Genomic DNA, 27,568 nt, shown 5'->3' on the forward strand with positions numbered 1-27,568 from the left:
ACCCTCTTTCCTTCCTTCCTTCCTTCCTTCCTTCCTTCCTTCCTTCCTTCCTTCCTTCCTTCCTTCCTTCCTGTCTTTCTGTCTTTCTTTCATTCTTTTTCTTTTTCAAAAGATGGTTTCTTTGTGTAGCCCTGACTGTCCTGGAACTCATTATGTAGACCAGGCTGGTCTTGAACTCAGAGATCCAACTGCCTCTCTCTCCCTAAGTACTGGGACTAAAGGCATGTGCCACCACTGCCTGGCTTTGCAATGAATTTTAAAGAATAATGTTGGGGGCTGGAGAAATGTTTGCAGTCTTAGCAATGATGGTTCAAATCCCAATATCACTTAACAAGACAGGCACTAAGAAAATGCCTACAGTTCTGGCTTTAAGTGATCTGGTGCCCTTTTCTGGATTATGTACACATTCCACACATAATCTCTCACACGTGTACAAATAAATAAATGAAATTAACCTTAAAAAAAACCCCAGGCTACTTGGGAGTGTGTAAGACCTGAGTCTTCCGAAATATACTGACTGGAAGCTGATGAGAAAGGATGGGTACAGCTAGGGACCCATGGCTCTTGCACACTGAGTGCATCATCTTTACACAGCTTCTCTGTATCTACCTTCAGTTCAAGGTACCAGTCTAATCATCCCTTCTATCTATCACTAGCTCATTGCCAAATTCCTTTGGTGCTGTCCCTTCCTGATAGTTCTATTCTCTTCCTGACATTTCTCTGTCCCTTTGTTTGAGGTATTTTTGTTTGTCTAATTTGGGTTGGCATTCTCTTCCAAGGCCAGTCAGGTTACTACAAAAATGAACTATAAAAACCTTTTAGTTCATCAACTAAAGGATGTCATTTAGGAGAAGAGAAGAAAAAAAAAATCCTCCTTTAGTGAAATTTCTCCTTTCCTCCCACTGGTGTTCCTTCAGAGGTATGGTGAATTTCAATGAACTAGGATTCTTGAAGAATGTAGGAGAAGGAAACTTAGAACTTTGACACATCTCAGTATTGTCCAGTGTGTTAGTTACTTTTCTTGTTGCTGTAACAAACACCCGGCAAATGGAAATTGAGGAAGGAGGCTTATTTATATTGGCATACAACTTGAAAGACAGTGCTTCATGATGGGAAAGCCATCACAGCAGAAGGCTGAGATGGTTACTCATGTTGTGTCCACAGTCTGGAAGCAAAGATAGATGAATAATGATGAGATAGCCTTCTCCTTTTTATTCTGTGTTAGTCTTCAGTCCATGGAATCATACCACCCTGCGTTCATGATAGAACTTCCCTCCTCCTTTAAATCTTTTTGGAAACACACTTAAATGTATACTCAGAGATATCTTTTTATAAAGACTCTAAATCCAGTCCAGTTGACAATCAAACACATCCAGCAAACCTGCTATTCAACTGTGTGAGTATGTGGGTGGGTGTATGCTTGTGGGTGTGTGGGTGTGTGTGTGCTTGTGGATATGTGTCCAATTTCTACTTGGGTGCATACATGTAGCACACAAGCACACATACAAATGCCCATGTACTCTACCTTGTTTTTAATACAAACATACACACACACACACACATACACACACTATTTTATTTATCACACACACAGGTACACACAAAATTTTTTTTGTGTTTTGGCCTCGGCATATGCTGGCAATTATACAAATCACTTTCTGTTACAGGAGATTGTCATCCTAAGAATCTGTTCTCCTTTCCAGGATGTAGAGTAAAAGTTCAAGTGGAATTTGCACTTAGCCTAGGGTGCATTTAATTGATAAATCAACTCCAGCTACTTGTTTTGCAGTGCTGTTCTTTATTCCTTCAAAATATCAAGAACATGAAAATCCCAATACATTAAGAACTCTGGCAAGAGCACTGTGCTTTATTTCACAGGATCTTTGTCAACCAACTAGGGAAAAAGAGAGAAAACACTGATTTTAAAGTCACCTAAAGATGATATGTAAATTATATAAAATTGTACAGTAAGGTAGAGGCATGCACTGATATCAGCTCTCTATATTGGAACACCTGCTGCGTAATGTTTACCTTATTTGTAAGAATATTTGTGGGATGTGATAAAGGGTTTTTCCTTGGTAACTTCAAAATCTTTCTACTAGAATTCCTTGTGCTAACCCAACTGTCTCTGGAAGGGGTAAAGCCTTTGGTCATTATAACAGGAACTGTTAATAGCTAACTTAAGATAATATTCTATGGAACAAAGAACAAAGACAGGCAAAATGGGGAAAACCTGATGTGTAAAATGAGAGGGGGCATGTAGGGATTTGGTATAGAATACAAAGGTGAACCTTGGGAAATATGACATTCGTTACACCTTTTCTTGCCTTCTACACCCTATGTCAGATGCCAGTGATTCTTTCAGGTTGTCTCCAAGGCTACCATCTTGGCCCAACATGGCTCTCCATCTCTCACCTTTTTCCTAGGTAGCAGGTATCAAGGGAATATTCCTGGCAAACAAGAAAGTGGATGAGCAGGTGAAGACATACATCACCTATAACAAAGGCAGGGACTGGCGTCTACTGCAAGCTCCAGACGTGGACCTGAGAGGAAGCCCAGTGCACTGTTTACTGGTAAGTTATCTAGCTCCATGTAGAGTTCTCAGGGCAGGTAGCGCCTCTGAGGATGGTGTATCAAGGGCTCTCTTCCTTCATTTGGAATTTGTCTGGTGCTGAGCAATATGAGGAGCGCAGGGCTGCAAGCTCAGACCACTACATAGATTGAATGAAAGCCCGATTATATAGGTTTTCATTTATAAGGGACAATGTCCTACAGCTGTCAGTAAAATAAAGAAGTGGACAATGAGCCTGTACTTGTGAATAAAAGTAGTAGACAGGGCTCAGTAGGGCTAACTCATATGTTAACTGATAGATTGCTCAGTGCTAAATAGATGTCAGAATAAGCAAGGAAACCCAGCAGGGTCCGGCAGGATTGCCTACACTAAATTGTCAGTTAACCTATTAGCCTTTAAAGGTCATTGCTATGAGAGTGTTGAGGCAGAGAGTGTGGGGTCATGATGTGTAAGATGACATTTCTGCTTCAAGGTGCCTCGACATTAAGATAATTAACAATAATACAACCGTCAGGTGCCTGTTAGTGAATGCTTGCAGCAGATACCCATTCTAACATCTCAGATATGTGGCTGAGTTTAATCCTAAGACAACGTTGTCTTTGTCCGTGTATTCAAAGAGATTTATGAGCCAAGTGACTTCTAGATATTATGTGAAAATCTAGAGATATAATCATGTGTATGTCAGACAGGGTCACTACCATTTTGTAAGTTTTAGTCCAATTTTACACTTTATTTAGTTTAAACACTAGGAATGCCACACAAATAGCTGCCTACTCATTGGGGGAAGCTCATGGAATCACTGGTTAATTTATTCTTTTTTTTATGTTAAACTTTGATGTTACTTTATCTTACTCTATTTGTCTAATTTTCTCTTTCTCTCAATTTGTCTTCATCATAATTATTTTTATTTTATAGATTTCTCTGTATATATCACCAAATCCCTTTTCTATAATGGGTATAGGAAAGTAAATGGAAAAGAGTCCCGTGTTCAGTGAATTTTGGATAATGGCTTGAAATCTTTTAAGTAAAATTATAAGCAGGCTCAAAATACATAAACACAGACACAGATTATGGAACAAGAAACTTATTGAGAACATGGACTATAGGTCATGTAGCTTTCCAGTTTCACTCCCCTGGTGATCCCTACTAAGCAGGGTTTGATGGTACCTATTGCATCTAGAAGACGCTTGTCATCCTCTGTGAAGGTAAGGGCTACTAGGCTTCCTAAAGCTAACCATGAACTAGTCCTTGAAGGTTGGATTGACTGCAGAAGAGGAAAGAAGGCATTTGATACTGGGTGAGGAAAAAGGGAGGAAGGATACTTGGGGCAACTTCTAATGTAAAGTACTGGATCCATCAGGCAGATGGGACTGGAGTTCAGCTTCCTCACTGCTTCTGTCCCTAGGTGATGCCCATCTGCAAGCTTCACCTCTTATCCTGTAGGAAAGGGTATGGCTTGAGTTTCTTGGAATTTAAATATTTTCTTCTTCCCTTTAGCCCTTCTGTTCCCTACACCTGCATCTACAGCTTTCTGAAAACCCATATTCCTCTGGAAGAATCTCCAGCAAGGACACAGCCCCTGGACTTGTGGTTGCCACAGGTAAGAAATATTCTCTGGACTTCTTTTTCACCAACAGCTTCTGGAATAAGGTTTGTGGCATACTTGTAGGTCATGGATTTATTTGAGTACTACAAGGAAACACCTCAGAAAATGAGCAAGATTGTTCAGTCCTCAAAGCCCATCTTAAGAAACTGAGATACAAAGTGCTTTGGACAGTCTTAGCTTCTAGGTTAATTCATCCTGCCCCAAGGTCCCAGAGGGGTTCTCTGCATCTAGTGAAAGGTCAGAATTCCTGTCAAAGTCAACTGACTGACCAGAGAGATTGTAACAGGGAATTCTCAATTTGAGAAAACATGCAGTACAAACTTCCCAGCTCTCCAAATATCAGGTAGGGCAGTTTTCTCTTTACACAGAAGATACTTTACAGAAGGTTTCACCCTAGAGCTGTTTTTAATCAGGAGGTCTCTGGCACATGTAAAAGTTTGTTTACACATGATTAAGCACTTGGCAGAGAGCCTGGGGAAGAGGGCAGAAAAACTTCAGGTTGCAACATTGGAGCCACTGTCCACTGATCATCAATCAAAAGTGAAGATACAACAGTTCTCAGATGAAATGGAAGTCTCTGTGGAATGTGCCTGGATTGGCATGCATCTGATTTGCATACACCTTTTTAGGAATACATTGTTGGCATAAAGTCAGACAGGTTTCTAATCTTAGCATTTACATCTCTGGTGTCAGGGAGCACACCCCTCCTCCAAAGAAAGTACATGAATTCACAGTGACTTTTTGAGGGTATACAGTCCACTTCCAGCATCCAACACTCTTATTTCTGGATCCCCTGTTCTTGTAGACATGGATTCCATCTCCAAAGCTCCAATCCAATCAACTTTCAATCACTAAAAGTCACCAAGCATGTTAATAAACTCGGAGGCTAGTACAGCCTGCTGTCCTCACAGGCTTCACTTACACTCAGTGTGGACAGGATCCAGCATGGCTTACATCACTATTCTCAGAAGCACCAGAGAGTAAGATGAGTGCAGTCTCTTGCTCAGAGAGTGATACCTACACCTGAAGTCCATGAGTTAGTTCTTCAGGGTCAGGGGCTGTTAGTCTATCTGCCTCATCAAAGTCTACAGGAGACCCAAGCCTGGAATAGAAGTTAAACTTGTCAATAGTGGTCACTGATAAAAGTAGACATTTGAATGCGTCTGTTGACAACCAGGCATTACTCAACTCAACCACTCTGAACTTTTGTGTTTTAGTTGGCAAAGAGGGGATAATAAAACTATCATAGCTAAATTTAGCATTAAATGAAGGAATGAATTTCAAATGGTTTCAAATGTTCAGGATCTGTTGGCTATTCTGCATTAGATATCTACTATCACCCTGTGTTCTTGAAGTTAAAGCTGTTTTTGCATGAGAAGAAGGTAGTTTGTTTTTCTCCTTCAATGGGACCCATAATATACGCTTACATTTTACATGCAATGAAATTAGGGAGCCCTGTCATCCTGTCCTCTAAGCATGGCTCTGACACTTACTAGAATGGTGAGCTTGGTGTAGTGCTAAGCTTCATATTCCCATTTGTAAGACAGAAATTGTTATCTTCCTTATGAATGGAGAGAAGACCACATCCGTAAGAATGGACAACGTTCTCAGAGTACGTGATATAATACTGACCACATACACTCATAAATTAGTCTAATGTCATGTCGTTAATGAGTTAGCATTCATCATTCAGGCATTAAATATTTATTTTTGAATATTTCGTCCTATATATCCAAATTTACTAATTTCTTTCCCTTACCCATAAACTTTGAAGGCCTCTTGCCAGCCAGGGAGCAGATGGAGAACTAAGACACAGATAACAAGATCTTGAGCTAACCTGCTGACTTATGCTTCTGGATGCCCAGCTTTCATCACTTTCCTAGCTTTCACTGCTGTGCAAGAGGGAGAGGAGTGTTCTTTAAATACCTACCTTACATTCATGCTCCTATCCCCTGCTTCTGCCTGAAGAGCTCAGGGCTCTGTCTCTCACCTTTCCTATTTACTCTCTCTTCTCATATTGTCTTGAGAACTGGTCTCAAGGAAGCTATGGATGAATGAGTGCACAGAGTTTTCTTCCCACCTCTCATTGAGGATCTATCTGGAGAGTCTAATGGTTACTTTTAGCAGAAGCATCAGGATTCCCAATATCCTGAGCATTGAGTCCTACTACTGGGGAAGAACTTGCAGCTCCATAGCTCACAGCAGTGTCCAGTCTGAAAAGCACGTTCCTTGCCTTGATTATAAAGCAATGGGGTAGATGAGACAATGACAGCTCTCCTCAATTTACTCAATCTGAGACAGAAGCCAAATGGGAGGCAACATCATGGCCAAGCCCACTATCCTTCTTTCTGCAGAAAAGTGGCTAATTCTGTAACCATCAAACACCATCCACAAGCCACCAACTGTGCCACCTCCATGTCTAACCCATCCCTGTACTGCTTCCTATAAATTCTGAGTACCCACACCTCATGTTGCCCCATTTCTCCATACAGTTGGCTATATATGGATTGTTTTTTTGTTGCTGTTGTTGTTTTTCTACTGAGCCCTTGGCATCTCTGTCTGTATAGATCCTTTTCCCATCATCTAGGGAAGCATTTCTAACCCAGAGTGCTCCAGTGTTTTTTCTCTTTATTTCACAATCATTGAAGGAGCAGAGAATGATTGTCATGATAGGAAACAGATGAAAGAGAGTTTAGTAAAGCTACCTCAAATGTCAGTACCATCTTGTTTGTTTATAAACTAAGTTGTTGGTAAGAAAGATCCCTGTTTTTCTGTCTCATCCCTCTTTCCTGCTTCCTAGATGCCCTTCAGACAGCAATAGCTGTGGTACCTTCCAATATGCTCAGTAACCACTCTGCCTAACCCTCCTTCCACTTGGCTTGTAATGCACCCTTTAGCCAGATCTTCCTTCTCTGACAACATCACCCAAGCTCTTGCTGCTATAATTGCCAATGGAGCCACTTAAACACTGAACACAGCCAAGCATAAAATCATACTGGAAACATTTAGTCTTTTATTCAATACAGAACCTAGTTTCTGGTCTCTATAATTAGCTATGCATTTCTCAGGATGCTCTTCAGATGATGGAAGACACTTCTGAAAACAGAGATTATGAAGTGGGCTTCTTACCATCACAGAAGTGCCAAATCCATGTGGAGAGGCTTTTAAAGAGAGGTTGAAAATATCAGAACCAATGTCTAATGAAGTTAAGAAGCAGTAGAATAGATTCTGGGGGACCATGCTAGGGATGGCAAATACATAGCTCTCTCTTAATCTCCCTGTCTCCATTCCTCCCTCTTTCCCTCCCTCCTGTTTTTCCTCTGTAGACATTATTAAAATATCTAATGGATTACTGTACTCTATTCTCTTGACAGCACATATGGCTACTGTATTCTTTTTACCACAGTACTCCTGGTACCAGCCGTGGAACCTTTTCCACCTCTTTTCTTTATGCATCTTGGCTGTTCTTTCTTATACCCGTGCCTAAAGAGATGAACTTCCAAACAGATTTGCATCTATGCAGTGGCACTCAGTGCTTCTCCCCTCTCCTTTTACACCTACTTCCTGAGCCCTAAGCATCTGGGTTATTTTTGGAAGCCAGAGTGTCAAAACAAGTTGGCTAGCTGTGTGCTCCTTGATGCTGATGGGTGCTTGACAAGCTCTATAGCCTGGCTTTAATTTCTCATTTTGAAGTATTAAATGTCAGGAGCTCAATTAACATTTTCATTATTGCATTTTTATTGTGCTCTTATTTAGGTTACAGATGTGTGGGAGCTAACATTCCTTTTCTACTATGTTTAATGAAAAAAAATACCAACCAATATGATAAACTCTTACATGTTTAGGGTACTTTTTTTCTTTATCTTGTAAGGGGAAAGGATGTTTGTCCTGGCTGCAGGCTTTATAAGGTCATGTCCAACGGTGCCTGTGCCTGGAATTCCTCTTCATGAAAATGAGGCATCACCCCCACTTCTATGCACCCTGTCCCAGGCCAGTGATGTATACTCACTGCAACAGCTCCTACTCACCCTCAAAAGGTTTAAATGGCCTTTGTTCCCTCTAATAAACTGAAACAGTTCTCTGAAGCTATTGCCCCAGTTCGTGTTGTTTACCAGTACACTCACATAGACTAAGATCCTGTCTGCACTCACCTATCCCAGCTAAGCTAAGCTGCCCTTCCTGCAGTCCAGTCCGGTGTGCAATGGGTCTGGCTACCCCAAAGGTAGAAGCAGACATGGCACTTGGCCAGCTTCATTGCACACCACTCATTAGCAGTTTGAAAAAGTCTGGGTAGTCAGAGCAGATAATTCTCAAGTTCTTCAATATCTAGTCCCTGAGTTCTACTGTCTAAAGATTGTCATAAAGAGGTTTTGTTGTTGTTTTTGTTGTTGTTGTAGTTGTTGTTGTTCCTGCTGGGGTTTTATTTTTAGGTGACCTCTAGAAAAAGTGTTCAAGAATTAGCTGCAAGCATCCTTCAGCTAATCTTTACTCTGATGCTCCTCCTCTAACCCTGAGCACACTTAAAACATAGACTTCCTGATAACTTCAAAAGATCTTTTTGTTTCAGGCAATATTGGCTCAGAACTCTCCTATACGGATATTGGTGTGTTCATCTCCTCTGATGGGGGCAACACGTGGAGACAGGTGAGTAGAAGATTCAGGAAGAAGGGGGATGGTTATAGTAAAGTCTGCCAACATCTCTCCTTCCTACAGATTCTTGGACTCCTTATGACTTTGTAGTTGAACAATCTTTGACTAGCTATCCAGTTTACTGGATTTACCTGGCAATTTGGAGGGTTAACAGTGAGTGGGAGGAGATCTGGGCCGGGAAGAAGAAAACCTTGACTTGTGCTGGCTGGTTATATAGTCCCTTCAGGGATACGTATATAACAACTTCTGGATGCTAAATGTTCTGGTTCCTGAGAATACACTGATGAAGCTGCTTCTGTCATTAGTGTGCCAAGGAATCTTGGCAAGCAGCTCTCAGCAACTTCCTCGATCGGCTTCTTTATCTTTAAAGTGAAAGGATTAGAATGTTGAAGCCAGAGAAGCCATGGAAGTCAGTGATAATTTAAGAGCAATATAGGCTCAGCCATCAGTAACTATAAGACAGCTTAATACATATATATCTACAAGAAAAATCAATTTAGTGTTACAAACAATAGACCCTGGAGTGATGATAGCAGTGCCCTACACAGCCATTGTGTATTTAATATATGCTGTGTGAATGGAAATTTTTACTTAAGTTTAATGTAGGTAGTCACATGTGACTACTATATTAGTCAGCACAGATATATTTAATGTCAGCAAGATATCAAGCAAAAGGCCTTAAGATTTGACATTCCTTCCTTTAAGGAGTTCACATTTAAATGAAGGAAACAATTTCACATAAAGCTAAATATAGTTCAGGGTGATTCTATTATTTTAGTGGTCTTATGATCATGAGAAGAAGAATGAAGAGTTAGTTCTATTGGGGAAACTGGGAAACACGTAATAATCAGAGCTGATATATTACTAAGTCTTAAAAATAAAATTTCTAGATGAGGAAAAGAAAGGAAAGGTACTAGGTATCTTGAGGTAGATGAATCCACCATTAGGTGTCTTGCTGGTCATGGTCCAATTTGGATGACCAAATTAAAGCTGGCATCACTACCAGCAGTATCATTGTCACTCTCCCTGCCAACAGTGCCACTACCACCATAAAAGTATTGCCAAGCAGTTAATAGATACAACAGCTATTTCAAGTGCGACATAATATACAATGAAGATCGTGTCAGATCCTGCTCCAAAGGCTGTAATCAAGTGTGACTAGGGAACAGGCATATAAACAGGTGTCAACCTTCAAAATATAAGATAACATATTGGAAAGGCCAGAAGAGAACAGGATTTGAAAAACAAACTCATCCAATATAAAGAATAATCATTGTTTAATAACCTAAGGAAATATCTCACCTAGTCAGGTAGCCACAGCTATATTTCTTTCCTGTGCTATTACCATCTGGACTTGCTTCTCCTCTTTCTCAAACTACCAGAACTTCTGCTTTTCACATCAGTGCCCGGCATAGAAAGACTTTTCAGTGGACAGGATGACAATATTAAGAAGAAAGTGTGAGGACCACTTTCTCCTCCTCTGTGGCTTCAGTCCTGCATCCCCATCACATTGCTGGTCATAGAGCCATCTTCTGACTAGCACTGTAGACATTGCACTTCTGTCATATGTGAATTGCAGCCTTAAGTTCATTGCCTGTTAAGATTAGCCATTAGTTAGGCATTATTGTTTTAAATGAAAAGATAAATGTAAAGAATAAAAAGAAAGAACTCCAGGACTGAGAAGTTTACTTCTTTGCAGTATTCATATGTGCAGGACATCATGTTATTCCTACCTATTCCACCTTCCCATATGCCAACTTATCTATCTATCTATCTATCTAACTATCTATCTATCTATCTATCTATCTATCTATCTATCTATCTATCTATCTATCTAGTGAGTACACTGTTGCTGTGTTCAGACAGACCAGAAGAGGGTATCTGATAACAATACAGATGGTTGTGAGTCACCATGTGGTTGCTGGGAATTGAACTCAGGACCTCTGAAGAACAGTAGGAGCTTTTAACCACTGAGTCATCTCTCCACTCCCACCTGCTTACTTCTGTTTACACTCTTCTAGTCCTCTTCTTCCAAGTCACTATCCTAAGCTCTGCATCTAGGCCACATGAGCCAGCACAAGAATTTCCAATGTCTGCTTTCCTCTATGAACTCTGAAGTTGGATTTATTTGTTAAATAAATACTGTCCCTGCTGCAAGCTACCATCATACAAAGCATAAGCCTTGGTATATGTAGTTAGATCTGAACACATCTTCTTGGAAACTCTTGTGTTTTGTTGGTACTTAACAACCATCTATAAAAAGATGGAGATATGGAACATTGAATCAGTGGACCAGTGAATGGATAAATTAGTAAGATATGGATGAATTGCTCAGGTGATGAATTGTCTTAAGACACTGGAAGAACCATATTTTAAGGCATATTTATGAAAGTTGTTCACAGGCACCAAATTTAGGTTATCTTCCAACTTGTAGAAGAATCTAGGAAGTAGTGACAAGGCCTAAATATTCAATTTCTCTAGGGTTTGGAGAAATTCTCTTTCGAGTTCTAGACAAATAAACATAAAAAAAAAGCATAGAGGCAGAGTAACACTGATCACAGAAGCAATTTATAAAGAAGTAAATATAGGAAAATTTCTTTGAATTCATGATGTTTTTTGAGGGGTAAATGGTTACCTAGTTGAGCATGCACCATATAATCACATCGTCTTATAGTATATTGGTTCACATGCCTAGTGGGAAATGTCCTGGAAATGCCATTTGAGTGAGATGAGTAGAGTATTTGTTCTCTGTAAGGCTAGTTTCTCGTCTATCAAATACAGATAATACTTGCCAGACTATCTGATAGGATCACTGGAAGGCTCAGAATATAAGTGAAACAATGCATGTGAAAGACTGCAAACTGTTAAGACTGCCAATGTAAACCATTGCTATGATTGTTGTTATTGTTCCAGATCTTTGATGAAGAGTACAATGTCTGGTTCCTAGACTGGGGTGGTGCTCTGGTGGCCATGAAACACACACCTCTGCCAGTCAGGCATTTGTGGTAAGGATGACTCCCTACCCTATTAACGATAAGCTCTTTGATGTAGAAGGTTGGGACAAATTATTCTGAATGGTTTTACATTCTCTTCGATTTTCTCACCAGCCCACCAGTTTTATTCCTTACTTTTCTTTTTTTTATATATACTTATATCATCTACCTCATAGCAATAGGACACCAGATAATTCAGATGGGGACATGCAATGAATGAGGTCAGGTAGTAGGAATGGGAGGTCAGGTAATGCAGAGAAGAAGAGAAGGAACCACAAGCCCAGGTAGCTTTGATCTGGAATTCAAAATATGAGAAATGGAAATTGCTCTGAAGAGACATTTGGGTTCATGTAACAGATCCTGAGTTCAGTTCTAAAAAAAAGTTTATGATGGCTATCCCATCATAGATGACATTTGAGTGCCATGTATAGGCATCTAATGGTTAAGGGAGTAACTGGGCTGATAATCCAGATTTGTAGCTGTAAGGAACTTGGGAGTAGTTAAAGCTATTTTGTAGGCTTAATACTGTAAGAGAGTCTGGACAATGAGGGGAAACCAGGAAGAAGAGCCTTGGTGAAACCAGTCTTTAGAGTAGATGAAAGAGAAATAGCCAAGAATTGAGAAAACCTTGAGAATGTGTCTTCATGAATGCTAAGGAGATAGATGATAATAAAATCAAAATCTTTAATTAGACCAAATCAGTTATGGACGAAAAAGTACTAAGCCTACTTATGGCTTGGGAATCCATTATCAGAGTAAATTTAAAGCAGAAATGGAGTTGGAAGATTTTGTAGCAGTTATGAATATATGTATGTATGTACGTATGAATGAATGAACGTACGAATGATTAGATACATGAATGAATGATAGTGTAATAGGGCTCAGAAAATTTATGCTAACTCATTAATGAGGACAAAGAGTGACGTAAGAATATATGTTGAGAAAATATAGTGATGATTTAGGATTTTGATAAAGAGTAGGTGAGTGTCTTGTATGAAAATCTCTTGAAGAGAAAGATTCACATTCAGCTAAATAGTTATTGTAGGTGAGGCTAGCCAAAGTACAAAAGGTAGAATTCACCATGGGCAGAAGCCTAGCACTAACCAGGGCTTTGATTATCAGTAAGACCAACACTTTTAGAGTAGGAATTTAGTGGAAAACATCTGGCTGTATCTGAAATAGGGTTGATGCCTTGGTGCCAAGTCTAATCTTAAACCACTTCGATAAAGACTTTTTTCAGTTTGTGATTTAAACAGTATGGAATTGTCACATTTAGGTTGAAACATGCTAAAATGTTGTCAGTCTCTTATAGCTTTATTACTACAAGGTAGAATAGTTATATCCATTACTATATTATTTTACAAGAAGATTATATAAATCAATCTTTAGAGATATGTGGAGTTTCAAGAAAATTGTTATACTAGCCTAAGGGTGAGCCTGTGAAAATTTCCAATGTAATTATCATCCATTCGCTGCTTAATAATAGTCTGGATTTGTTGAAGGAATGTTACATTCCATACACTGTTCCCAACTGCTCCAATGAATTATTCAATTCAACCCTAAATGTGTGGGTACTTTTTAAAATCACCAATATAATGATTTTAATACACAAGTACATTAAATACCCTTTTCAAAGTATTAGTGCACAGGTGTTAATTGGAGGGACCACTGGAGTTATTGAATGTTAACTGTTGACGTTTTAGGCATGATAAGGAATACAGAGGCTGTGATGTGGTTCCCACCTGCTAAGAGATTAGAGTTGATATACGGATTTAGATGACCCCAAAGCGATGCCAACTGTGTAATACTAGACAGGGGTCTTCTTGTAGCAGGTGACATGAAACCGATGTTTGGAGGAAGGAAGCTAGGAGTTATGAGCAGAAGTGGTGAGAGGGCAAGCTAGAGAAAGTGAAAACTCTGCCTTGAGGCAACAATTCAGGAAAAGTGCAGAATGCTCAGGAAACGATGGGAGTTGCAAAAGGGGGAAGAATTGAAAAGATACTAAGTGTCACTTCAAGGTGTTAAGGTTGGGCTGGTAGGGCAACTCTCCAAGTTTCACAGCTCATTGCTATCTGTGGAGGGAAGAGCCATCTTATACCGAACAAGCAGTCCTTGCACTGACAAAGAAGAAAGTTTGAATCTTGAAGCTCATTTATTCTTAACCAATTAAGACATTGTTTCTTGGCTTAATTATTATGTTTTAGGAACCGTGTCAATAACACCAGATGTGTTTCTATACACAAAGATAGCTTAGCTAATTCCTTCCCTTTCTGTCTTGGAAAAAGAAAGTAGAAACTGTACCCTGTGCTTGACTATGACTCTTCTCTCTTTCTCTTTGATGATGGGATCAGGACTGTATGCTTCCCCTTGCTTTTGAGAACTTCCTGCAGCGATCTTTCCTTGGATTGAGGGAAAGAAGAGTTTATTGGTGTTTCTTTTTGATGAAGGACAAGAAAGTTAGCATATATAGTAGGCAAGCAGAGCATGGTGCCAAGAGATTAAAGAGAATTTTGACACTCACAAAACTTGTTTAGCTGTTATCTCTTAGAAGCCTGTTGTTTTTTAAAATGGGAAACAGAAAAGATATGGAACTGAATGGAGAGGAGTGGGAAGGAACTGGCAGATGTAAAGGGAGGACAAACTCCAAGCAGGATACATTGTATGAGAAAAGTATCTATTTGCAATAGAATAAAAAAATTAGAAAAATAACAAAAACAAACAAAACCCCTTAGCCTTTCTTGTGTTTAACCATTCAATTTGAATTGTAGAGATTTCCTTCCAAAGATTCATATTCAAAGGAAGAACTTGTCTTGGAGATATTGGAGAAAAATGGCCTAAGTAATAAAAGTTATTGAGAATCCATGTAGGGATCTGTAGTCAGGAGCAACCATATCACTCAAAATTATCAATGTAAATTTGAGATTGTCTTGTTAAATGTAGTAGCACTAACAGTATCATTATGCAGTGAATGGAGAACATTGAATGTACTCACCATAAATAAACGGTAGAAGTCTACAGGGGTGGATATACGGACAACCCCAACGGCATCACTACCTAGTATATAAGTGAATCAACCATCAAACACACTGTACACATACCATGTGTCAGATTTTTCATTTTCTAAAGTAAAATATATGAAAAAATGTGTAGAAATTATAAAATAACTATATTGTTATTGAATTCCTCTTGTAAAATGATAGCTGTTTTCCTATCCTAACTTAAAAGTTTTTAATGTTACTTTTAACCTAGCCTTTTATCTGCTTTTAAAGGATATTGATAGTGATGTTCCATGAACTTAGTCAGAGATGAAGATTTCTGTTTGGTTACCACTCTACCAATTCAGTCCTCAGGAGAAAAGGAATAATTTGCACTTTCAAGTGTATAAATGTCAGTTATTCAATGTCTGTGGGAAAGGACTACAACAAATAAGAATTCATTCAGAAATTTTTGTTTGTGGGTTTTGTTGTTGTTATTGTTGTGTTTGTTTGGTTTTTGTTTTGTTGGGGTTTTTTTGTTTTCTTTTTTGGTGGTTTTTTTTTTAAGACTATGGGAATATTTTGTAAAGGCTTGACCATGTCATTATCTTCAGTGTTTTCTTAAAAAAAAATGGCTGGCTAATTTTTGCTTTTCCAAGATTTTGAAACTCAAATACAGTTCCTTCTTTACTAGTTCTAATTAAGTTGCAAACTCAAGGTTTTTTTCTTAAGTATTTTAAGATGAAGAAAGATTAAGTAGTCAGTTCATTTTGATTTTTTTCTTATGGACCTCAAACTAACATTATATATATATATATATATATATATGCACAAGATAAAAGAATTAGCTTACCCAGCCTCGCCCAGTGGTAAAGTGGTTCTTAGACTTAAATAATAGCTTCATTGCTTTGCAGAGAAAATAGAAATCATAGAAGAAAAGCTGGGGAAACTTTACCTAGGTTAACAAAGCCTGCTGTTTTCTACACATTGAAATGATATGTAGCTAGATAGGCATGAAGACGTGTCAGTATTCAGACCGACCCGTCCATCTGTGACCATGTCACTCTGGATGCACAGAGATTAGAGCCTAACTACTGTTTCAGGTAAGCCCTCCATCTAGTATTACCACTGTGTCTTGGAAATATTATAGGAAAATGGGTCATGGAGTCCTATTAAATGCAATTTTCCAGTGAAAACTCACCACAGATAGGGTGTTTAACTGGCAGATGGGTTGAGGTGGGTTGCGGTGTGATAATTTGCTGAGCCCTGACAGGCCGTTCCAGTTTCCCTTTAATGTGATGTTCTTGGAAACAGAAAGGGAAATATCACCTAGACTTTGGTGTGGTTTTGTTCATCCATCCATGGTTATGAGCACCAGTGCTTTGTTTTGTTCAGAGAAATATTTCCATGAGAGCAAAAGTTCTAGCCAGTGCATGTCTCTGAGAAAGAACATTGCATGTTCTGAGGAACTTCCAGGTGGTCAGTACAGTACACCTCCGGCATGTGCATTAAAATAAAAGGAACCAATTTGCTTTACCAGGGGAAAGAGAACTGATTTTCAGTGACCATTGGCCTCTACTCTTGTGCTAGACCTTCTGAAAGACATTGGTTATATTTTTTTTCAAAAATTCTATTCTTCCCTCATGTCAATACTATATAATCAAATATACATAGATTATTAAAGAATCATACAGGGATTATATAATGTAACATAATATCTGGTATAACAGATAATTTTCTGATGCCTTAAGAGAAACAATAAGATAGGACAATAAGACAGTGACAACCACTTAGTAAGTCCTCAAGAAATAGAGTTCTTATCTTCTACCATCACTATAGTTATTTGGGGGAAAATGTTAACACTGAGCAGCAATGAACTGACTTAGGGACTTTGCCCAGTGACCAAGGTACACAGACTTTTAGAACTGTGTAATTGGAAGGACATCCAGATATCTCTTTATCTAGCCATTCTACGTTTCCATGAATATGTAAATATGCAACTCATATTCCCTGACTGCTTATTGTATACCTCTTGTACTACAAGAGCGACTGAGGTACACGGGTGGTTGAGCAGAGCAACAAATATGACAGTTTACATTCTTTGAATATTAGACTATTTTTAATAGTAACATCACTGGAATGGAAAATTATATTTCCTTATTCTCATTCTCTCTTTAAAAACTGATGGGTTCACGGATTCTCTCTAAATTCTAACTAAATTCTACATTCTGTCTAAATTCATTCATGGACATTATCTTGCTTTTATAGTGAATAACCAGTATATTCTTTTAAATATGTGGAATACTCCTTGCGAAAAGAATAAGTTGTAAAGAAATGGTAATTAATTCACGTTTAGTCTGAGTCTGTATTTATTTTCTTTTTCTTTCTTTCTTTTCCTAACTGTGCTGTCTAAAATTCATATAATCTGTTTCTAGACTAGTTTGTCTTCCACCTTAAATCACACTGTCTGGCAGGTCTTTTATAAAAGAAAGTAAGCTCTGTTTGAAATTGAACCCAGTATTTAAGATATGGCAGAAAGACTATTGTCATCCCCATGTTTGCAGCCTATGGGTGTGTCCTAGGCTTTATACTGGGGTTTTGTACTATCACTGTTGTTGGATAATAATTTAACTTGTGATTGACAAGGAATGTGGTTGCTTTTGACTGAACTCATTATGTCATTAATTAATCTTATCCTTTCTTCAGATATACAGCTCTTTTCTCTTACGCATCCTTCTTTTTTAAAAATCTATGATATCATTGTTAATTTTCCCTGCATACATGCTTATGTGCCTAGTGCTGAAGGAGGCAAGAAGAGGGGAGCAGATCCCTTGGAACTGGAGTCACAGCTGGTTGTGAGCCTCCTTCTGGATGCTGGGAAACAATCTCGTTTATTATGGAAGAGCAGCCAGTGGTCTTAAGTAATGAGCCATCTCTCCAGTACTTTCCACTTTTAAGTTAACCCTATCTTGTAAATCACACCTCTGATCAGAAAGCCAGAGCCATCTATCCAAAGGTCTCCCTGATAATGTCAATGTCAAAACATGGAAGGCTATAAGATATCTAGGCAGGGACCAAAACTGAAAATGGCATACCAAATCTTTGTGTCTCCTATACTCTCTGCTTTCCTCTTTAGATCATTGAAAAAAAGTATCTTCCATAATTTATTATGTTTATTCAGACTGTATACATTTCATTATTAAGCCCTAATGACTTATTTCTCTTACTGTGTCTGTTCTCCATAGTAACCTTTATCCAGATTTGGTCTTACTTGGCCTTTTGTAATTAACAATGTCTGCTCTTGCCATTCATTGACTTACAACCACTTTGAGTCCAATCTATTCACTGTGTAAAAGTAAAATTTTCTTTCAGTGTTTGGACCACATCATACTTTTCTCCTTTCATCTGGAGACAAAGTGTTGAATGACATCATCTGTCCTCATTTACAGATTCTACTTTTTTTTTTCCACTTTACATTACCACTGACCATTTTTGTACCCAAAGAACAGATCCATCCCCAATTAAGTGTTTGCTCTGTGATATACCTCCCCTACGCATTCCTATATCTCCATTTATACCAGTTCTTTGGGATAGAATGTTTAGTCACCAGCAGACCACTTTATATCACCATGATTCATTTCTAACTTGTCATTGCATCAATTTTTTGGCATACTGTTTGTCTCCTCAAATCAACTACAAATTGCATTGATGCTGCATCTTTCCTTCACTCTCTTCTCTGGAAATACTGCCCTACTCTTACGACTGAGGACACAGCTAGCTGAGGCAAATAGTAAGTGAGCACCATTTGATCAGGGGAGTTTATATCATTCGCTATCTGTTTTCCTGTATTGCCATTATTTGGAGGTCATTCAGAATTTTACTTTCTCCTTGACTATTGGCAGTCTTACTGATTTCAATTTCACATATAGACTTAATATAGGATTCCCAATTTCTTTGTCATGGACATTAATGAGCTATTGATGTAGGGAGGAAAATGAGAATCCCCTGGGAATGACATTCAATGCAGTTATCTCTGAATATTTGCAAAGTCCCAGCCGTCATTAAGGATAGGCAATCCAGGCCCAAAGTTCTCATAGAAACGACATTAAGATTTTTACTGTGTTTTCTGGAGTTTCTTTCAGGAGTTTTGTTCCTTTTAACTGCCTCAGCCTAAAACAGTGAAAGGTTAGCAATCACTCTTCTCAGGAAGCATCCACATGGCCCAATTGTGGGCTTCCAAATATCACCTCAATCATGAATAAAGGACACTGGAGTCCATCTTCATTCTGCCTCTAGACACTGTGCACTTGATCTCACAAGTTTATGTCATCTTTGGACTCCACTTGCATAGGCTTCCTGTCCCTCCTGGACTAGTCCTTAGGTATTTTCTGACAACATTCTTCCCTCTAGCCTGTGAGTCAGACCCTTCCATGGAGATTATGCCATAGAGCAGGGTTTCAGGTTTGATAGTTTTTCTCTCTATTTTCACTTAGCTTTGTCTTGAAGCTTCTGTCTTGATGCTTCCACATCATATGATGTGACCTCATCTTCAGCCTTATGGTGTCATCTTCTCTTTGTATAGTAAAAATAGCTGCCTCTTTGCCCGGTTGGTGAATGTATAAATGGGCACCTCTCATCTTTAGATATATGTGGCCTTCACTGAGGTTGGCTTTACACCTGTTGCTAACTCATCTTTATCAGAGAATGAATTCTCAATGAAGCAAGGGAAGAGGCCTGGAACTCATCTTGGCATTATTCTGCAGAAACAGTAACAGATCTGCTTAGAGTCATGTCAACAAACAGGTTTGAAAAGAGAAACCATAAAACCTACCTTTTTTGTTTTTGTTTTTGTTTATATTCCTTAACCCCTGGAGCTACCAAACACAGCTAACTAGTTACTGGCCATGAGAAACTCTACAACTACCTTTATTATTGTAAGAAATTCTGGAACACAATTGCAAGGAAGTTGTATCATGCTCTTATCACAGAAATTCAGGTCTTCCATTCTTGGTGCACATAAGCTTAGGTTTCAATTTAATTTATAAATAAAAAAATGGCTGAATTAACAGAGATCTTAAAACTTAAATGCTAGACGCTGACAACTTAGGAACTTATGGAAACTTTCTGTTATGGCTGTGGATCAAGATATGCCATAAACCTAAATACTGTTGTTCGACTGGCTACACTAGAAGAGTTAAGGTGGTGTCCTCAATACTATTTTGAATCTGTATACTTGGAAAGAATGATAAGATAGGAATCTAGAGAGGGAGTAACAGGAGAATCAAGAAATTCAAAAGTGACTAGAAAAGGGAATGGAATGGCTTGCTGTTAATAGGATAGATGATTCCTACAACCAATATGTGGAAGTCAATAAAATCATACTGGAAAAATTGAGTGGGAGGATTAAAGAGGACCTCTGATATTTTGTTTCCTTTCATGCATTATCATTTAACATTTCCTTAGTCCAGATAAGTATTAGGTCTATGATGATGAATGGAACAGTCCTTGGCCTCAAAAAGTTCACAGTTTAGTAAGAGTCAGACACAGTTTCTGAAATGATGTAGAATCCAAAGGACAAAGCATGTAACAAAGATACATATGTGAAGTGTGAGGGGCTATTCAAAGAATAAAATAAGCACATTCTCTAACCCCTGAGAGCTTAAGATTCTTTTTTTTTTCTAGCTTAGATATTTTATTTTTTTTAGGGGGGGGTTATTTTTTTTTAATTTCTTTTTTTTTTTTGAACATGAAATGCTTTTTTATAGCATGTTTTACAAGGGGAGGGGGTAAGAGGGTCCAGGTGGTGGAAAAGTACAAAATCTTCTTGGCCTGTGCCTTGAAACATGTCATGGTCTATATGGAAAGTCCCATATATTTGTGGAGTTCAAAATCTTAAATTTTGCACCTAGAGATTTAGGAACTGGACAGGATAAAAATGATCCTAGGAGATTAAGAAGACAAGAACACCTGTGGCTCTGTACTCTACTTAAATAAAAATGTAGACAGGTACTTGATATTGTTAAGAAAGAGAAGGAAGCAGGCACATTGAATCATTGTAGTCCACTCCACTAGAAGCATCCTTTAAATAAGTGCATGCTCTGCATCCACAAAGGACCAGACCTGTATGTTACTCTTGGACAAAAGATGGAACAGAACATTTTAGAGCAGTTCAGACACACACACCATTCCTACAAACCCATTAAAGTGATATTGAAAAGGTGGAATGGTCCCAACATCACTTCTGCACAAATAGGAAATTGCTTTTTTCTTTGAAGTTTGATCTGAAAGACACATGCACATCCTTTCTACAAGGCATACCCACACTACTCAATTTATCTGTGTCAGAAACTCAAAAGGCTGAGTTGATTGTGCTGTAAATTGAACCTCCAGTTTCACTCTTGGTATTTGAAATGTTACACTCTATCCATTGAGCCATCCTGCTTCTCTCTCTCTCTCTCTCTCTCTCTCTCTCTCTCTCTCTCTGTGTGTGTGTGTGTGTGTGTGTGTGTGTGTGTCTGTGTGTGTGTGTTTCCTCAATTCTAGCATGCTAAAATATTTCTGCAGGTCTGATGCCATTTCTGCCTGTTCTGGGAAGAAAAATTTTGATCAAATCCTAAGATATAGGGAGATATTGATGATTAAGTATCGATTATCCAAATTGTCAGATAGCAAGATCCAGAGGAAATTTTAATAACTTAAAATATGGTTGTCAAAAATTGTGACTTTATTTTCAGCTATGTTTTCCATGTATTTGTCTCTGCCTCAGGGTGAGTTTTGATGAGGGCCATTCCTGGAACAAGTATGGTTTCACATTGCTGCCTCTTTTTGTGGATGGAGCGTTGGTGGAGGCTGGAGTAGAGACCCACATCATGACGTGAGTATTCCTTACTGTGACAGAGAAGAGACTAGAGGCCTCAGTTTCCCTTCATTTACAAACTCAGCATTTCCCTGGGAAGTACAAGAAATCATTTCTTCTCAAAGCTACAGTTTCCTCATCTATGAAATGGAAAGGTTTAAATTTGCACCCATCAACCTACAGAGCCACTGACAGAATCACAGGGACTCGTGTCCTAATTGGCTAGTGATATTTCTAACAATTTAAACACAGGGAAGAATCCTCCTTACCTCAAACTCAACAACATAAGAAGGTTAAGTCTGTGATGTGTTTGAGAGATTTAGCATTCACACATGAATCTGCTTAGTGTTCAACTTGTACCTAGCCTGAACTCTGCTCAGAACTGAAAGACCTGATGCTCACCCCAGTGCAGAACTGCTACATGTCAACCAAGACAGGAGGGAGACCACATTCATGACAAATATCTTTATGCTGGACTCATGTTACAATACAACTTTTCTGGGGACATGCATTATGTGGTGTAGATTAAGAGGTTCTCTAGAGTTTGTTCAGGAAAAACCAAACCAAACTAAACCAAACCAAACCAAACCAAACCAAACCAAACCAAACCAAACCAAACCAAACCAAACAAACCAAACCAAACCAAACCAAACCAAACCAAACCAAGCCAAGCCAAGCCAAGCCAAGCCAAACCAAACCAAACCAAACCAAACCAAACCAAGCAGAACAAACAAAAACATTGATGGTACCTACTGTGTGCCAGAGAATATCCTGATAGACAATGCAGAAAGAAATGCATGCTTTCTATTTTCCCCACTTGAGTAAATAAGATGGATAAATGACTCTGCCTTGAAGCCCAAAATACTATGTCAAAGATTCACATTTTTTTAAAAAATCAGGAAGTGAATAAAATAATGGGGACACATCCATTTTTAACTCAAAACTATTGTTTGGAGATTTTAGGACATGAGATGACTTTCCCAAAACATTCCCTGTCCTTCACTTAGTCATTAGGCATGAAGAAGAAGGCTTCTTTCTTTATAAGACTTTTTCTAGTGTGATACAGTATAAAAGTTAGGTTCTGGTTTTAAGTTCTTCAGGGCATGAACATCTGCATTCAAGAGATTGTATGAGCTACTTTCTGATGATATATAGGCCAAATGCTGTTACTTTTTCAATTCAAGTCTGGCATGGCCCTAGAATCTTGGTTAAAGGTCACAAATTCAACTATTCTTTGTTTTCTTTTATTTTTATTTTGTCGAGAGACTTACCTATTTTGCTTCTCTTTAGCACATAGCTTGGTGTATTCTGCATGCTCCATTGTGAGATATATTTTAACTTATTGTGTGCTTCTCTTGGGCATAGCTTTGAACAATACCAAGTGCCCAGTAATTTCTCCTTGGCCTGGTATTCTTTAGCCTGTTTAAGGCAACAGTTTAAATGTATACATCTAATCTTAAATGGTAATATTTTCCCCTTCATATGGAATTGAGCTTGTTACATGATTATGAATGGAGATTGAACTCAGAGCCCAAACACTTACAAAGGGATCAAATTGTGTTCTGCCTTCTTTCTCTTCCATGAGGATGCAGAGGAGCTCAACAGAGCTTCTGGTCCTCTTTGGTCTTGCTTCAGATATGCAGCATGAGTCTTTTATATGAGAGATGGGGATTGAAAACATAGTTGTCTCATGGAATTAAGGTGGTTTTGGAAGCATTCATTAAAATAAAACTACACAAATTTGGAGTTCTTGCTTTAAATTTTTAAAATTTTACTTATTATTTGAGAAATTTAAGCTTGAATGTCATGTGTTTTGATTGTATTTATTCCTTGTTCCTCTCCTCTAATTTTTACAAGATCTCCCTTCATACATTTCTGCCATCTTCATATTTTCTACTATTTCTCTTAACTTTTTAAAACATAATTCACAGATTCCAGTTAGGGCAGCTTATATGTCTATGGGGATAAGGCTGTCCACTGGTGAATAGGCAACCTACCAGGAGCCATATAACTGAAGAAAATGGACTCTCTACCCACTAGCAGCTTAACTACTGCCTTAGAGTCTCTTGTATTGTGGGTCTGTATTTTTTGTTTGGGCTTTATTGATGGAAAGAGACACCATGACCATGGCAACTCTTATAAAGGAAAATATTTCATTGCAGCTGGCTACAGTTCAGAGGTTTAGACCATTTTCTTCATGGTAAGAAGCATGGTGGCACACAGGCAGACATGGTGATAGAGAGGTAGCTGAGAGTTCTACATCTTGATCTGCAGACATCTAAAAGAGACTATGTATCACACTTGGTAGAGCTTGAGCATGGGAAATCTCAAAGCCCATCTCCACAGTGGCATACTTCCTCCTACAAGGCCAAACCTATAATAACAAGGCCATTCCTAATGGGCCAAGCGTTGAAACATGGTAGTCTATGGGAGACATTCCTATTCAAACAACCAGATCCTGTGGGTTCCTCCTCTATGCATGCTGGAATGTCAACTGGGTTGATCTTATGTAGGTGTTGTGTAGGCTATCATAGCTGTTTAGAGTTCATGAGTACAGTAGCCCAGTCATATTTAGAAGACACTAATTTTCACTAGTCTTCCAAGTCTGTGGGCTCTTAAAATATTTCTACCCCCATCTTCAATGATGTTCCCTGAGAACTGGGTGTGTTTGTTTGGTATATTATCTCATTTGGGGATGAGCATTTCACAGTTTCTTATTCTCTTTGACCAGTTATGTTCACTGTATTAACCCCTACACTTCAAACCAGAAGGGTAATCTTTGTGTATACAATAAGTATTTAGGAGGAAGTTGAATATTATATCAACTTAGCAAACTCAGTAGTTCTCCTCTGAAGTTTGCCTATGAACTCTCCTGTCAAGAATTCTCCATTAGGTTTACAGAAGTAGGCATAAGTTCACTTCTATTTTGTAGTCCTTAAATCTAAGTAGAGAGCTGTTGGTTGCAGCTAAGACATCTGTGCCACTATTGAACAAATGAGCATAGCTTGACAGGCCATTGATTATTGTAATGTGCAAGGCTCATATATTGGTAAGACTTTTCCCCTTTCGAAGCCTACATTACAGTTTCTGACGTTTTGAATTTATACCATCAGGAAAGAGGCTTTTAGATCAGTACCAGCTTGATTTCTCTAAGACCTCTAACAGAAATGAAGGAAGTAAATGCACAGGAGTGTAAAAATATGCTGAGTGTGGTAACCTATACTCAGAAGGCAAACAACACATGCTTCGTATTGCATGTGGTTTATCGTTGAAGTTTTAGATTTATGGGTGCAACTTTGAGTACCAATAGAAGTTAGAAAACTAGAAACACATCATTGGAAGAGGGGAGGAGGGGAGAAAGGGGAAGAGTGGAAGGAGGAAGGCAATAGTAGACCACTAGTATGAAGTGAGAAAGGGGGATAATTTAAGGGGTAAAATTTAAGTGGAAGAGAGATGGGTGGGTAAGCTTGAGAGATAGTGTAGATAAACATCTCTTAGTTTATTTAAAAGGCCATACGGAATCCTAGTGTTCTATAAGCTTTCTAAATCTAATATATTTAAATATGGGTTTTAGATAAAGATGATGCTCCTTTTAGAAGCCATAGTTTATCAAACAAAAGCAGAGTTTCAGGGATGGGCTACCACTTTGTGAGTTGTTGGTTGGGGATTTCCAGGTACCCCCAAAACGATGCAGTCTGTTGCTCTTTGTTTCCCAGCAGACCTTGAGGAAAAGAACCACTGCTGATTTAATTTTTTATTACATAGGGATTTCTCCTTTGGGAGAATAATGTAGCATTTGAGGATGTTCAGAGCAGACGAGGAGTCCTGGAAGGGTTACCAGGAGGCTCTTTCTATTTCATTTTCGGATTTGAAAAGAGTTTATACCCAATTCGTTTCCTAAAGCCACATAATGTTTTAATTTCACAGAATGAAATAGAACTCTAAAACTATATATTCCTTTGGAATTCTGAGAATAAGAGGTAGCTTTGGGAACAAAGATTCTTCCTCTTGCCGTTGAACCTTACTAATGAAACACAGAAAGAAGACGTTTGATCCCTCTTATTTCAATGTAGGCACTTAAGGAGAAAAGGGCTGTAGTGTGGCACTATTGACTTTGGATCTTGATTTAGAGAATGTATATGTTTAATAACTCATTCCTTTAAAAACACTTCAGGGGTCTAGTATATTGTCAGATTCTGTTGGATTTTAGAAGATAAGAAAGGAGTTGAATGGTTTCCCTTTAAGGAGATCCCAGGGCAAAATGCTGAGAGTAAATGCAGGTGTATGTTGAAGCAATTATTTAAAACGGCCACTAGTCAAGCCCACTATCTAAGCCACATGCCACATGCGTGCTGCAGCTAGAAACAGCCAGCCAGAAACACCAGCCCTGCCACCCATGAGATGCCAGTGTGGGAGATGGCTCTGCCAATTTTCCACACTGTCTCCACAAGGCTGGGTATTGCCCAGACCATCCAGTCATCCATGCAGGCCTGGTAGGAAAATGAGACTTTAATGCTTAAATATTAATCAAAGGTTTTATATATTTGGTAATGCTCAATAACAATATGCCTATACAATTAGAGGTGTGCCCATTTAGCTGACCTATATATAAATTGTTATCTGTGACTGCTCTCCATACCTGTGTGGCTCTTCCTCCTCCTATATCTCTGCTCTCTCTAGCTCCTTCACTCCATTTTCTTCTTTTTCTCCTTACTCCTCACACCTTAGCTCCCCCTACAGTCATCAGGGGACCCTGGCTTTTAAGCCAGGAGGTGAGCATAAGGACATGTGGAATTTGACACACACGCACGTATGCACACTCATACACGTATACATGGGTACACCAGCACACATGCATATGCATGCACATGTACATGCATGTACAGAGGGGCATAAATGAAGTTATATTCCTGTGAGACAAGATGCTTCTACATCATATCTCTTATGTGTTAATACTATCTATCAGGTACTAACACAGACTTTCACCATTATTTCTTATTGGGTGAATGAACTATTTAATGAATGAGTTAGCAAATAATCCTGAGTCACAAGAATCAGAACTATATTGTGATCTCTATAACTGGTATCAGCCATAGCACTGGGAGTGTTTTTGTTTTTAGTTTTTTGTTTTTTTTTAATCAATTGTACAATCCCAGGAATTCTGTCATCCAAATATTAGGGTCTAGTTATTGCTTGAGAGTAATGTGCTTGGTAGTTGGGTTGGGATCAAGCTAGGTGTATCTATGCTCTTTGCAGAGTGGTGTGTATGAAAACAAACTAGCATGAGGGCTCAGTGGGGCAGCTGGTGAAAGAGAACCCTCTGGAGAATGGCCTCTGATTTGCTCCTATGAGATCTGTCCAGTTGCACACTGTGATCTGCTGGGAAGTCTGCATGGGAGAGACAAGAAAGTCTGGAGCTTGGAGGCCTGTGGTTTGCTTGCCTTTATTGCTCTTTCTTATATTGTCATTTCAAATGTTATTATTTCAATGTCTCCCTGGAAATCTTGACAGCAGCCATCTATTCTAGCCTAATTCACAATGAAATGTGACCATTCTTATTATTTAAGGCTGAGAATACACTGGGTGATTGACATGCCAGGGTGCTTATTGTGGTCTCAGGCAGAGGCTCTTGGGGTGACAAGGTGCCAGCGGATGTTAGAGCATTTGAGACCTTATGGTGTGCTTCTTCTAGGAAAGGTTGTTTGCCCTCCAAAATAACACTTTAAGGAGAGTTCTTTTTCTTTTTGGTCAGATAAGGAATTGGGTGCAAAATCTTCTTTCCCAAATCCTCAATACTGCATTTGATTTTCTTTACTAATATAACAATTTGGAACCAAGTGGCTATGATTTAACTGATCTTTTGCAGGAACTGCAGAGGACTATGCAGCCTCTCAGGAAAAAGAGAAGGGGGGGAAG

General features: G+C 38.7%; 1 protein-coding gene across 1 annotated transcript in view; it reads left to right on the forward strand.

Annotated features, from left to right (window-relative positions):
* Positions 1-27,568, forward strand: part of Sorcs3 (sortilin related VPS10 domain containing receptor 3) — a 590,390-nt gene that overhangs the window by 486,644 nt on the left and 76,178 nt on the right. The window contains exons 10-14 of the mRNA XM_028775206.1: positions 2,427-2,573; positions 4,070-4,172; positions 8,746-8,822; positions 11,742-11,833; positions 21,563-21,670. Coding sequence (XP_028631039.1) covers positions 2,427-2,573; positions 4,070-4,172; positions 8,746-8,822; positions 11,742-11,833; positions 21,563-21,670 — 527 coding nt within the window. The remainder of the gene's footprint in view (positions 1-2,426; positions 2,574-4,069; positions 4,173-8,745; positions 8,823-11,741; positions 11,834-21,562; positions 21,671-27,568) is intronic.

Source organism: Grammomys surdaster, unplaced genomic scaffold (assembly GCF_004785775.1).
Source record: "Grammomys surdaster isolate TR1022 unplaced genomic scaffold, NIH_TR_1.0 66, whole genome shotgun sequence".
Lineage (NCBI taxonomy): Eukaryota > Metazoa > Chordata > Mammalia > Rodentia > Muridae > Grammomys > Grammomys surdaster.